The sequence below is a fragment of the Cydia pomonella genome, chromosome 14, assembly GCF_033807575.1.
Source record: "Cydia pomonella isolate Wapato2018A chromosome 14, ilCydPomo1, whole genome shotgun sequence".
Classification (NCBI taxonomy): Eukaryota; Metazoa; Arthropoda; class Insecta; order Lepidoptera; family Tortricidae; genus Cydia; species Cydia pomonella.
The window spans coordinates 20,939,662-20,953,166 of NC_084716.1; the positions used below are offsets into that span (position 1 = coordinate 20,939,662).

General features: G+C 36.4%; 1 protein-coding gene across 6 annotated transcripts in view; it reads left to right on the forward strand.

The window, feature by feature from the left end:
• The window catches only part of LOC133525181 (myotubularin-related protein 6), a 105,997-nt gene that overhangs the window by 4,388 nt on the left and 88,104 nt on the right, over nucleotides 1-13,505 (forward strand). For 5 of the 6 annotated variants that reach the window (XR_009800531.1, XR_009800532.1, XM_061861454.1 and 2 more), the window contains exon 2: nucleotides 816-942. The exons of the other annotated variant lie outside the window; for it this stretch is intronic. Coding sequence is in view for 3 of the 5 variants with exons in the window: in XM_061861454.1 (XP_061717438.1) it covers nucleotides 823-942 (120 nt within the window). In the remaining 2 variants the exon portion in view is untranslated. The remainder of the gene's footprint in view (nucleotides 1-815; nucleotides 943-13,505) is intronic. 6 annotated transcript variants of the gene reach the window in all.

Consider the following 13,505-nt stretch of genomic DNA (forward strand, 5'->3'; position numbering starts at 1 on the left):
ATTTCTAGTATTAATATTATGTACTCGTTGTAGACTGTATAAGCCCAAAATAGTATAGTTTATGGTGCTGCTGCATTTCGCAACGCCAAGGTTGTCAAGGTCACGGTCCGCCCCTTAATCTGAAATTCGCGAATGACGTCTCCAACTCCCATTGGTCCGTCTCACGTGTACAAATTCGCAAATTAACTCCAAGTAATCTCTAAAATTACGCTGTCTCTTTCTGATCCGCTTTGATTTGAATTGTTGTTCCATTCGCGCGCGCATGCTCTTTTATTCTAACGAATTTTGGAAGTCGCTAAGTGAAAATGGAGCTTGAAGGTTTGTAATAAGGTTGGATTTTGATTGGCTGCGCAAGTTCGGAAGTAGAAATTTGATGGTAAACTTAGTTCGAGAGTTCAGTTGATATCTAGATGGGGTACTGAGTGGATGTCAGTACCTTGTTTATAATGATTGGGATCTAAGTTTTAATTGGAAAAGTTGTATCTAGCAAAGTTACCTGAAATAAGATAAAAAGGAATTGTCCTTCTTGCTATATTCGCGTAACTTTTGGAGTTAAACAATGGTGTTTTCAGTAGAGTTACTAAAGTTTCGTCAAGCTTTTTTTGTGATATAAATTAGTATCATAAAAGTTTATCGTATGTTTTTCTCTCTGTAGAATAAGTAGGTATTAATTAACGTGTAAGTGAAAAAACTGTCTACATAATAGTTTCAGAGAATTCAGAGCTTACCAAAGTGTCATAAAAAAATCTCATGACAATTTCAGAGGTCGCGAACATTTTGTGTCATTTTTTTTTTGTGAATTTGTATTGTTAAAGTGTTACAATGGCGTTAAGTTCGCTAAGTCCGTCGAACATGCTCGGCGAGCTTGGTCGGCTCGCGAATTGGTTGAAAGGCGACTGTATGACGGATCAGGAGTATGCTGGGCTTGCGGTCACTGAAAAGGTATTATAACTTTATTACTTTAGTGTAAGCCCTAAAAATTCTGCATAAGACAAAATAAAATACAAAAAGATGATATAATTTTTGCCGCATAATATCTAAATGTCCTATAAAGGGTTAAAATAAACGAGTACACACATACATACCGCCCGTCTGGTAAGCGGATGTCGTAGTCTATGGAGGCTATACATAAATTCCCGTGACATTTGGAAGTTTTAGAGTAATAAGAGGAATTATTATTATAAAAACCGCTTACATATATTTTTAAAATGGTCTTTTCACTAGCTTTCATTTGATAACCATATTGCTATGGTATGAAAAGACCCCTCCCTCTTTTTTTTTCATTTGCGAGCGCCATTTTCAAAATGATTCTGACGAATTCAACGACACCTCATTTATCAAAATCCGTTCAGCCGTTTGGGCTGTAGGGCAAGCCAAATATCTCCTTCTGACGCAGTTGGGTAAAAAAAATTGACGTTTTTGTCAATGGTCAAGGATTACCCAAAAAACGCCGTAGCATGCTACGACGTAGCACATGTGCTACGCCGCCTACGTCGTAGCGTATGGCTACGACGTTGTGCCGAGTTCAATTTTTGCAGATATAAAATTGGAAATGAAATGCGGCTTAACGTCTAGAGCATGGAGGGTAGAAGTAAGGAGAACAAACTCTTATGGAAGAACTGTTGTTAAAGTGTCCAGCTAGCAGCTGTACTAGTTAGAAATCTGGAAATCTCAAGGGCGTGACATGAACTTAGACGTTATTGGCGGAGTGAAGTGCGCTTTCAGTGATTTGTTTTTTAAAATCAAATGTTAAAAGTTTGTTCGCGATGTATTGTGGCGCCACCTAGGTATTTAAGGTTTTTGATGGATACTTTTCATAAACATAAATTGTTTTCCTTACCTCTACCCTCCATAGCCTAGGAGGATAGGTCAAAAAATTTCCATATCGTATCTTTGGCAAATTTTTGACGTATACGTATCTTAAAGTTAGTATCGGGCTTTTTGAATTTAATGAAAGAAGCTATGAACCAAGCTTTTAGATGACTAGCCTGAGGCTAATTCAGCAATAAGCAGGGAAATTGTTTTCTCACAAATGTAAACAGAATTTTAATCCAGTTGTATTTGCGTGGAATAATGCGAAACTATTCTTTGTTTTCAACTTTCGTGTTCTTTGAAATGTAAGTATGTTTTGATTTGAATTAAGCAATGTGTAGGAATGTTTTCATTTGCTAAAAATGCCTGACTTCATTTTGGAAAAGAGATGATACTCTTCAAACTGGTGGATCGAATTCTATGAAATATAGCTAAGAACCAGCGCAAAAAAACTCTTTCTCGTATAAAAACCGCATCGAATTCGGCCCATCCGTTGAAGAGCTCAACACCGACAGACAGACATTGGCATCAAACACATAACAACAATAAGGAGGAGTTTCGCCTGAAGGGTGTCAAGTTTCGGCGGTTCGACTTCGACTGACACTGCGGGGTTGTGTAATGCATCGCAACTCGTGTTTCTGCTCGAATTCTCGAGGCGAGAAATTTTGAGAAATTTGTCCTTCATCGAGGCGGGAAAAAAGAAACTCAATCCCTCGAGAACTCGAGAAATAAATCTCTTCTGATAAGTAAAAAGAAAACGCGTATACCACGTGATGTGTATATAGTGTATTTCACTAGGTAGTTCAATAAATGTAAACAATGTTTTTTTTTTACATTTTCAGATACTTAAAACATTTATTAGTTAACCAACCAAATAAAAAACTGCTTTTATTCCCTATCGTGCTGGCTTCAACCGATTTCCATGTTTTGAAAATTTTAACTACTGCCCCCAAATGTCTAAAGAATTCGTCTCGGTTTAGGCTCTTTACTATACTTCGTTTTTTTAGGACTAGAAAGAAGTTAAACAATCTTAAAGGGTATTTTTATTGAAAAACGCTTTTATAAAATGTGTAACTATTACTTATGAACGCAAAATAATGTAAATGATCGTATATGATTTATAATTGTTACATACATTTGCCGTGACTTATTTTTCAAAAGTGGTTTTCAATAAAAAGACAAGTCAAGATCGCTTATCTTCTTTTAAATGCAAAAAAACGAATTATAGGGCCATGTAATAGCAAATATTACACAACTAAATCACTATTGATAAATCAAATTATCTCGATATACTTACATATTCCTATTAGCTAAATAGTACAATTTTAGCAGCTTCATTGTTACGAAGAGTGAGTATTATTATTAGGTAGTAAAACTTCTGTAAGTATGTCACATCGAGTTAAATGAATTGGCTTGAACATTCTTGCCTAAAACATACCTACCATACTGTCATTTGTTTAATACCTAAAGTAATAAACTATAGCATATCACATAGCCGGCGCGCACGCCTGCACTTATAGTTTGTTGTTGAAGTTTTAATTATGAAGTGCACGGTGCACGTGCTATTTTAAACGTCAAACTTCTATGTAATTATTACGTTTACTTTGACCCTTGCATCGTCTGGGCTGCCAAAATCGCTGCCAACTTATTGTGGTCTGATTCTAACAAAAATTTACCAGTTATTTGATTATTAATTTCACCTACGACTCATATGTCTGATTTGTAATAAAGCAAATAATGAAAATAATATGGTGTTTTTGGAAAGTTTAAAGATTTCTCGTGATACTCGAGAAACTCGAGAAATCCTGGTCGAGAATTCCCGTGCCTCGAAAAATAAAAAAAAGGTTGAGAAACCAGAAACTCTAATCGCAACCATATTGTGATTTGTAGTGGTTTAGTTTTAAAATATATATTTGTAATATGTATGTAAGTTTTAGTATCTATGGGCTACTAGTTGCCTAAAATAAAGATTATCATTTAATTTCATAACACCCCTCTTTTTGCGTCGGGGTTAATAACAGTAAACTGTTCTGTTAGTTTAATAAATCCAAAATTAAATGAGTAAGGGTACTAAATAGACTATATGTAATACATACATATATACTTAAATACACAGCAAACGGCCAACTCAATAACAATTATCCACAAATAATTGGTTCTCTACCGGGATTCGAACCCAAGATTCGAGCTTCGAGAAATGTTCTTTTTTAATTGTATCTTACAAAGGCATTTGATTGCGAAACACACCCATATTCCAAGAAACGAATATGAAATACGCTCTAAAACATTTTTGTAGTTAATTATTCGTATGATTTAACATAAACGTATACTGGCATATATCTCTTTTTATCCCGAGAAGTTGTAAGAAATCAAAGAACAGTCAGCGGGTGTGCCACAAGGGCCGTTACTAGGTAACAGACGGGTAAGGTTATAGAAATGGGGACATTGAGGGTATCTCGTCCCACATTATTGTAATAATGCGTATCTCAAATATAAAAGGATGGTAAAGATATGTACACATAGTGAATGTGTTAGGTTATATTTAATATTTTTTATCGGTTTTTACTATGAACAGCTGTCCCTTCTTATTATGTTTAATTAGGAAGTTACCCTAATGATTTAACTAATTTAATAATATTTTTAAATATACATTTTTTTTGAAAACAGCGTAGTTTTAAATCCTTTCCAAGTCGAGTTAAAAGTTTTAATCTCTAGTTAATAAATTCATTATCGCGTAGGACTAATGGAATGGAATTATAAGGATTACCTATCTTCACTTCGAAAACTTTAATTTGGATTATTGAAACCCTGAAATACTTTTCCTTTTTTAGTTGACCTTCATATTGTTTGCCCGAAGTATCCTTGCCTATTTTAATTAAAACCTTACTTCGGAATTATGAGAAGATGATAAACAAATTGGCTTTAAAATGTTAAGGTTAGAAATGCTTCTTCTGGGAATTTTATATGGTAATCTTGTCAAATAAACCATTTTTATTCCAAATGTAAAACGAAACGTATGTTTCATAAAAAAAATCGTAACTTTGATAAACTACTAATTATTAGATTCGTTAGTCTTGACTTTAGAGTACCTAAGAGACGATGATGAACAAACACGTTTGGTTTGCTCCTGATTTACCATCGTTGCATAATTTTTGCAAGTGCACTTCGTGCCTGTTTTGCGTGGTGAATTAAGTAGCGCCACTCTAACTTCCCCAGCTCCGCCACAAAACTTAGCAACTAACTAACTAACTCCGTTGGCTCAGAGACCCAAAATGAGACTTGGCCTCCGACACAAGACAGCGCCACTTTTCTCGGTCCTGTGCGACCTCTCGCCAATTGTCGACTCGAAGCTCGCGCAGATCCGCCTCCACCATGTCGCTCCAGCGATACCTAGGGCGTCCGATAGGACGTCTTCCTGCTAGGCGACCCAGGTACGCTCTTTTCACGTTCCGATCTTCGTCCATTCTCTCAAGGTGGCCTAACCAACGGAGTCTGTGGGCTTTACTTTCTCCCATGATGTTAGGTTCAGCCACTAGGTCTTCAATCTCACGGTTCTTAAGGACTGTCCAACTTCCATCCGGTCTTTGCTTGGGGCCCAATATTTTACGGAGGATTTTCCTCTCGGCAACTAGCAGCATGTTTTCTTCCTTGAGTGTTAGTGTCCATGCTTCGCATCCAACGACGCAACTTAGTAACTTAAACTTAGCAACGATTATTATAAATATATAATTGCTGTAAGTATAAAATGGAGGTGCCTTTTTAACTTTCCTCACCCGTTACCATCAAGATGTCGTCTCTTTGACTTCCCCAATCTAAGTGAACGAGTCTGTACCACACTCGCTTTAGCTTCCGCCCTACCTACCACTTGCTAACGCAAATATTGCCAGGTAAGTCATTAAACATTACCCATCATCCTGATATTGAACTCATTATCATCATTATAAATTTATAACATATATATTTTTTAATCAAATTTGTAAAAGGAAAAGTAGCTACTGTATGTAATTGCATGATTTATATAGTAATCTAAATTGTATTTTTTCTTATTTAATGCATGTTAATTATAAAATATATGTGATGTTTTGAAAAGATGTGTCCCGCCGAGTTTCTTGCCGGTCCATAGTGGGATACCCTCCTCCAACTGAGGGGGGATATAAATCTTCTCGTGTCAGAGGTGTAGGGTTAGAGCCGGTGTAGCTTTATTTGACGTTCATAATCATAAGCGCATTGTAATATGCCTACTAGAATAATAAAATATCTTTATCTTATTAACTCAAGTATTTTAAGAATGTTGCCAAGTAAAATTCATATTTGCTTACACTATTTGGTACAATTACTAAAAAAACATGACACGACATTGTCTATTTCGGAGACAAAACATTGTACATACCAAAACTTCTACTCACTCTATTTTATTTGTATAGCAATTATTAGTAAACTAGTACCAGACAGATATATGTTTCTTGAATGTCCATGCCAAGTTTTATGTAATTTAAACCTGTCGTAGATGAGAGCGTAAGTTAGATTGTGTAGAAGCGGTTTTTGGGCGGCGGATTCGTGTGATATTTATAATTGCTGATATACAATCACACTAATCCCCCGCCCTCGTCCAAACCTTTGTATGTTCGACATATTCGGAGTATTTCGATTTGTCCCCGCGCCACATTACCGCCATACATTAGGTGGGGACAGATGGGAATGATATATGAAGCGCCTATTTCCATATGTGCCCACAGGCAGGAATACACCAAATATTATCAGGGATTCTGAAGAGCTCCCACTTACCTCCAGTTTTTTGCGGGTACGGTTCTTTGCAAAATCCAGTTTTCTGTAGTATGCAAACACAATGCTGTTGTGAACGTTACTATTTTAGGATGTAACTACTATTCTGCAGAAAACCTTACCCGCAAAAAACTGGACGTAAGTGGGAAAGAGTTTGAAGCGTTCCAATCGATGGTATCAATAGAATGCCGTGTGATCCAGCCCTAACGTTTCAATATCGTCACATTACGAGCGGACCGTCAATTTAGTTTTGTTCATCGCCCGACTGTATTTGATTCAGACTGCTTTTTCTCAGTTTATTTTTGATATTCGGTTCGGACATTGTGTATCATATCATGATCGTGGCTATCAGGATCGTCGATTATAACAGGTTGGAATATTGGGAATTTTCTTATGCTTATTGTTATAAAATTACAAATATACTGTGTAGGTATCGAAATCAGTAATAAATGATGGAATACTGAGTAAAAAAATGGGAATGAAAAATTGTGTTTTTAAAATTATTTAAGTAATATTGTGGCAAAAGAATGCGTAAAATAATTAAGTGGATAGCAAAAGTTACTAAAGCTGGAACCTTTTTACAAGCTTTTATTTAACTTGCCCTGTTAGTATGTATGTTACTTAACGTGGGTCCAATTTGGAAGCTAAATTTGACCCACTTACCGATTTCCAATTGAGCTGAAAATTTGCATACATATGTAAGTCGGATGACAATGCAACATTATGATGATGGAGACAGGAGGTGACCATAGGAACTCTGTGATGAAACAAAACAACACAACCTAATTGTGTTTGGTATTTTTAGAATTGTCTCCATGAGTATTAGTTGCTGTCGTAAAAAAGTACAGTCAGCGATGAGATCTTGTATACCAAACATGTTTTTTTTTGCAAAAAAGTATTATCCGATTATTTGTAAATAAATCTTTCTTTATTTGAAATCGGTTTAATAAAGTTTATCGTTTTTCCTGTGCCCTTGTGGCCTTACTTGTAGATCCTATCGGCCGTGATCTTGATTGACTGTTACAACTAATGACATTTTACACGGAAATAAATCTTTATCCCCACAGGAAAAGACACCTTCTCTAGGCTTAGACACGAAGAATTTCGTTCATTGCTCGCATAGTGGCATTGAGCGTCGACAACATCGGCGGGACAGCAATATCTATACCTTAGCGCCTTTGTACGTATAGCGTATAACGTTTTTTGGTTTGTTTTGTCTGTTTTATGATAACCTGTTTATGTGCAATAAAGTGACATACAGGGCCTCAACACAAAACTGCGATGCGATGCGAAACAAACACAAACAATGAAACAATGGTATGGGATGCAGGTTTATGCGATGCGACGTCGCATCGCAGTTTTGTGTACAGGCCCACGTACATAATCAGGCGCGTGCGATTAGGAGATGGGGTGTCAACGTACAAAATTCTTGGTGCTTACCGCCCTCACTTTAGAAGATATTCAGGGCCAGATTCTGTTTGTATTAATTTAATTTCAATTCCAATAATTGTCAGTGCATGGCGCTTCCGTTTTATTAAATGTATTTTGAAGTTAGTAGAGCGTACGCCTACTAATACGACATTACTATATTTATTTATTTATTCTTTATTGCACTGAAAAAAGGACAAAAGGTAGACTTAATGCCAGAAAGCATTCTGTATGGTCATGGTGGTAGTTCACAAACGAAGTTTCGAAGCCACGGATTTTGATTTTTTTTACGTAAAAAGGAGTTTCCTTGTGGTGGCTCTTAGCTATGACTAATAAACATCGATCGAGCAGTTTGAGGAGTATCCGCTGTTTTCCAAAATGATGTGAGGCTGTTTCTAATAATGATGTAGTTACCTATATGACCATCCAAAACGAATAGGAAAATGTATGCAAGTAAAATGTTTGTCCTTCTCCAGACGTGGTCGGTTCTAGTTAAAGCGTTCCAGCCTATTGAGCTGGATGCACACGTCGAAACTATTTGTTCTGAACTACGTATAATATGTAGCTAACTAGCGCGGTTGTGATATGTTATAAACGCAGTGTTGACCGCATGAGTTAACTGAATGTATGAAAAATTACAATGCGCTTACCGCTGCATTCACCGCGTAAAACAATATAGTATTAGATTATCTAATGTAAAATGTATTTTTTTCTATATTTCGTTGTTCGCATGCGTTTAACGCTGCGTTCGTCGCCTTTAATTTAGCCTGTGATAGCCTAAATTTTGTGAGTAGTTTCGATTATTATTATTTTGTAGATTCGATTTTTATATTGGTTAATCGTTAATATACTACGTTTATCAATAATAATGTACTTCGTTCCGATCGAGTGCTGCATGATACACACACTTTCGTGTCTTGGAATTACTCCTCTATTTATTAAAAGCATTCAATCCACTGAAATCTCTCCAATAGATTCAAAGTAGTCCAACCTACTAACCCAAGTCAGCTGGGCGTGTGCCCGCGTACCCACATGTCATTATAATTCAATCATACAATTTTATTGATGAAGCGCCCATATTGATTGATGATCTGAAGTTGGCGATGGGAAAACTTTGCTTGTTAATTTACTGGAAGCCACTTCTGACTTGAGAATTTGTAGCCGTTTTGATACGACCTTGTCGATCGTCATCGGGTTATCTAATAAAACGACTGTCACTGATTTTTACATGCATCAATTAGCGCGAGCGATTGTCAAGTTCACATTAACAATTTGTATTATTTGATTTTGAAGAGTCCTTTTCTTGGAAATGTAAATTTGTTGGGAAGGAGTTCTATTGTGTAAGTATATTGTTTTAAACTTTCGGCACGTTTTTGTTAGTTAAGAGTTGTTTTATCAGTGAAGTCAAGATGAATAAAGTTCATCCTATTATTACCATCACCATTATAAGCTGGCAGTTTTATATAAATTTGAATAAAGAATAATTAGTACCTGTAAGTACCTACTCCAGTCCTAACTCGTTAAAAAGGGTGCTCTTTACTTGAGAAAGAATGAAATAACTATTAAAATTCACAAATTAAGGCAGATTATAATAAAAAAATAGATCCTTATATAAACCCCAGAAAGAATTTCGTTAGCTAGTTGTACGGAGGGGTAAACGCCACCTAGCGTGAGATTTGGTAAACATTTTTGTATGCAGTTACTATACGGACGCGAAACATATCATAAACTGTTTCAGCATTATATAACATATCAAAGATTGGTAGCCATATTCACAATATTAAAAAATTAGATATAGACATCAGACAGCTGTTTATCAGAAAAGAACTGCTATTCAAACCAGCATATTTGACAGGATAAATAATGAGAGAGTTAATGGTGCTTCAAACAATGAACAAGTAGTATTATATTTCATAAACATAATAAGATTTGTACTCGAAATGGTTTACACCGCGTAATCTCATCAAATACACGATCAGTTCATACATATATGCGGCTTTCCATCAAAGAAGGGTCTTTCCATCAAATGCTTCATGTGCAATAAGAACCATTCTATCAGAATTTCTGTTGGAATTTCAGATAAAAAACTGCTTATTGCACTTGAAGCATAAGGACCCTTCTGTGATAAAAAGCCACATATGTATACATTTCTTCACCGTAGGCGTATTCCATTGCAATAAGGTGAAACAAATTATACATATTTATGAACTCGACTGTACTTACCAACTATATTTTTACCAGGCCTTTATTACGTTTGTATGATAAAAATGGTTTTTAGACTAGATTAGACCCACTTTTCCTGACTGAAAAGAAAAACCCTGTATAGGTCTGGGTATATTTGGGTCGAAACGTGTGCTGACAACGCCAATAACTTCGGGATTATTGGATGGTTCCTAATATTTGCCCGGATTGAACTGGTTGAAAATACTGACGTAAGACCTAGAAAATATACGTTACTGTAAAAGTTCGGTAAAACCTAGGCTTTACTAGTATAAAACCTATAAGATTCACTAAGTCCGAATATCGGACTTTTACGAATATTGACTCGGTAAATAGTTATAACTGTTTAGTGTATTAGATCTTCTTTCTTTCTCTTTTTAGGGTTCCCCTTACCCTTATAGATTCGTCATGTCCGTCTGTCTGTCCGTTTATGTCACAGCCACTTTTTTCCGAAACTATAAGAGCTACACTGTTCAAACTTGGTAAGTAGATGTATTCTATGAACCGCATTAAGATTTTCACAAAAAAATAGAAAAAAAAAACAATAAATTTTGGGGGTTCCCCATACTTAGAAATCATCATTTCAATTTCATCAAACCCATACGTGTGGGGTATCTATGGATAGGTCTTCAAAAATGATATTTAGGTTTCTAATATCATTTTTTTCTAAACTGAATAGTTTGCGCGAGAGACACTTCCAAAGTGGTAAAATGTGTCCCCCCCCCCCTGTAACTTCTAAAATAAGAGAATGATAAATCTAAAAAAAATATATGATATACCATGCAAAGTTCCACCGAAAATTGATTTGAACGAGATCTAGTAAGTAGTTTTTTTTAATACGTCATACATGGTACGGAACCCTTCATGGGCGAGTCCGACTCGCACTTGGCCGCTTTTTTTTTCTAATGTAGTGCTGTTTGTAGATGGTTTTGCAATAAACGGTTTTCTATTCTTCTTCTTTCTATTCTAAATCTTAGATTTTACTGCAGCGACTGGTGTGATGTTGGAATAATAGGTTTCATCGTGTCCACACTGTTTATTTGACATTCGTAGACTTAATTGCAAAGACATGGGGTCTACCGATGGACAGTTAAAGAGTATTGCTATTACTACATAAACATAAACATATTTATTTCTCTTTACAAATTCAAGTTGACGCTTACACATAACAATAAAGAACTATCCTACAGTACAGAATTTGAAAGAACAGGGTTTGTGCCTTCCAGTTGGCCTGGTTCTACACTAGGCGAGGCCTGTCCCGTAGGAAACCAGCTTACATCCGAGTTTTACAATTTGGCGCGAATTGATACAAAAAGTGATAGGAGCGTATTTTACTTGATCTATAGGTAACTTAATCTAGGCTAAAACTAAATACTAACTAGTCACACACACAGTACACGTACAGTAATATAACTCTTTATTGCATGCGTCAAACATAAAAACTTACAAAGAATAGATAAAGGTACATACACTCCAAAACCCTTTCTTTCTTATAAAATAAAACTGACTTTGAAATAAAAAACTTGCAAAGGGGTTGGGTATAATTTGGCACGGATCCTATGTCGACATTGCCAATAAGGTCAGGATTTTCGGGTGGTTCGCAATATTCGAAGGCCTATAAATTTTTGCAGTTGCAAGCTTCTGTAGTATTGAATATACGGGACAGAAGCGGTTCTTTCAGTGATAAAGGATCACACGACTATTTTTTTTGACCAGGGACCATTTGGAAGTTAATAAATGAATGAAAGCATTTATTTCGGACACAAATACCATATAATGTTAGTAATAACTTATGTAGGTTAGTAGAAAGTATAACGTCTTAAGTGTAATAATTACATACATCGAATCAAGTCAACAAAAGGTCGTTTGGACTAAATTCATCTGCTCTCAGGGACTTATATCATACTTGAACTCACGGTCTCAAGTGCTCTCAAAAACTTGACAAAAAAGTCTGATCAAAAAGACCCCCCCGAGTTGTCCCCGGCGCAAAGGTAAGAAGGTTTTACAATTAAATTTGGTGCGTTCGCCGCAATGTGACAGGGTAATCGTAATATACCGACGATGCCAAATTGTCAAGGCACGCTGTGCAAAGCTCTGGTTTCCTAGGATAGCGGTGCCGTCATACAGCGGCCGTCTCCATACAAAATACTACTCCATCCAAGGCTTGGAACCGGTTTATAAAATACCGGTTTATTTCGGTTTTCCTGCGAACTTTTATAAGAACGCGAACGTTTTAGGAACTTTATTGTGACCTAAAAAAAACCGGTTTATTTGACGAGCGACTAAACAGCCAGCCGTACAACATAGGAAGAAACCAGTTTTTATTGCTCTAAACCGGGCGGAACTGTTCTCATAAAAGCCGGTTTAAAAATAACAGTTTTTCGAGCGAAATCTAAATTATAAGGTTTTGAACCAAGTACATGACGGTTTGGAAATTTAACCGGTTTCCTAGCCTTGACTCCATCCACATATTTTGTATGAAGACGGCTGTTTGACGGCACCCCTATACTACTTTGTACCCAAAACCTATTTAACGTTCCAAGGTAACTCCAGAGAGATAATTACATAAAACATTTTCTAATTACCTACTAATGAGAAGAGCAGAATTTAAATATTTATACAAGAGGACCCCATTACGTGGCAATTAAAAGTTATAAGAGATGCCAGTGGGACGATTTGAGGGAAAATGGGACGTCTTATTCGATATTAATGTCCACGAAGATAGCTAAAATATAAAGACTGTGTAAGATTCTGCGATTTAGGCATCGTGATATATTCATCTATAACCAAGGACGTAGCCAGGCAGTGAACTAGGGGGGGAGGGGCAAATTGATATCGCCGAAGGCCTAGGGGGAGGGGGGTAGACGCCGCAGAGGGGCATGCATTGTATGTAAAATTTGAGCTGGGGGGGGGGATAAAGTTATTTTTGTTTTTTTGATGACGTCACGCGATTTAGGCTCATACTACAAGTTCTGTGTTAAAAAAAAGGATTTTAATGAAACTTTAATCAAACACGATTGATAAGTGATTAATCGCGATTGCATACTTTGTATTTATCTGTCTAATTCTGAGTTTATCAGCCCATCACGGAACAATGGTGTTCCAGACATCTGGGAGGCATCCAGAGAGGAGGCCGAAACCAACACGTGACCCTTTCGACACCACCTTTTTTAATGAGCCTTACTAAGGTGTACACTAAATATTACAGTCTTTATTATTAACTCGTGTCGGGTGCTGGTAATTTTCCCTCATTTCATATTTTC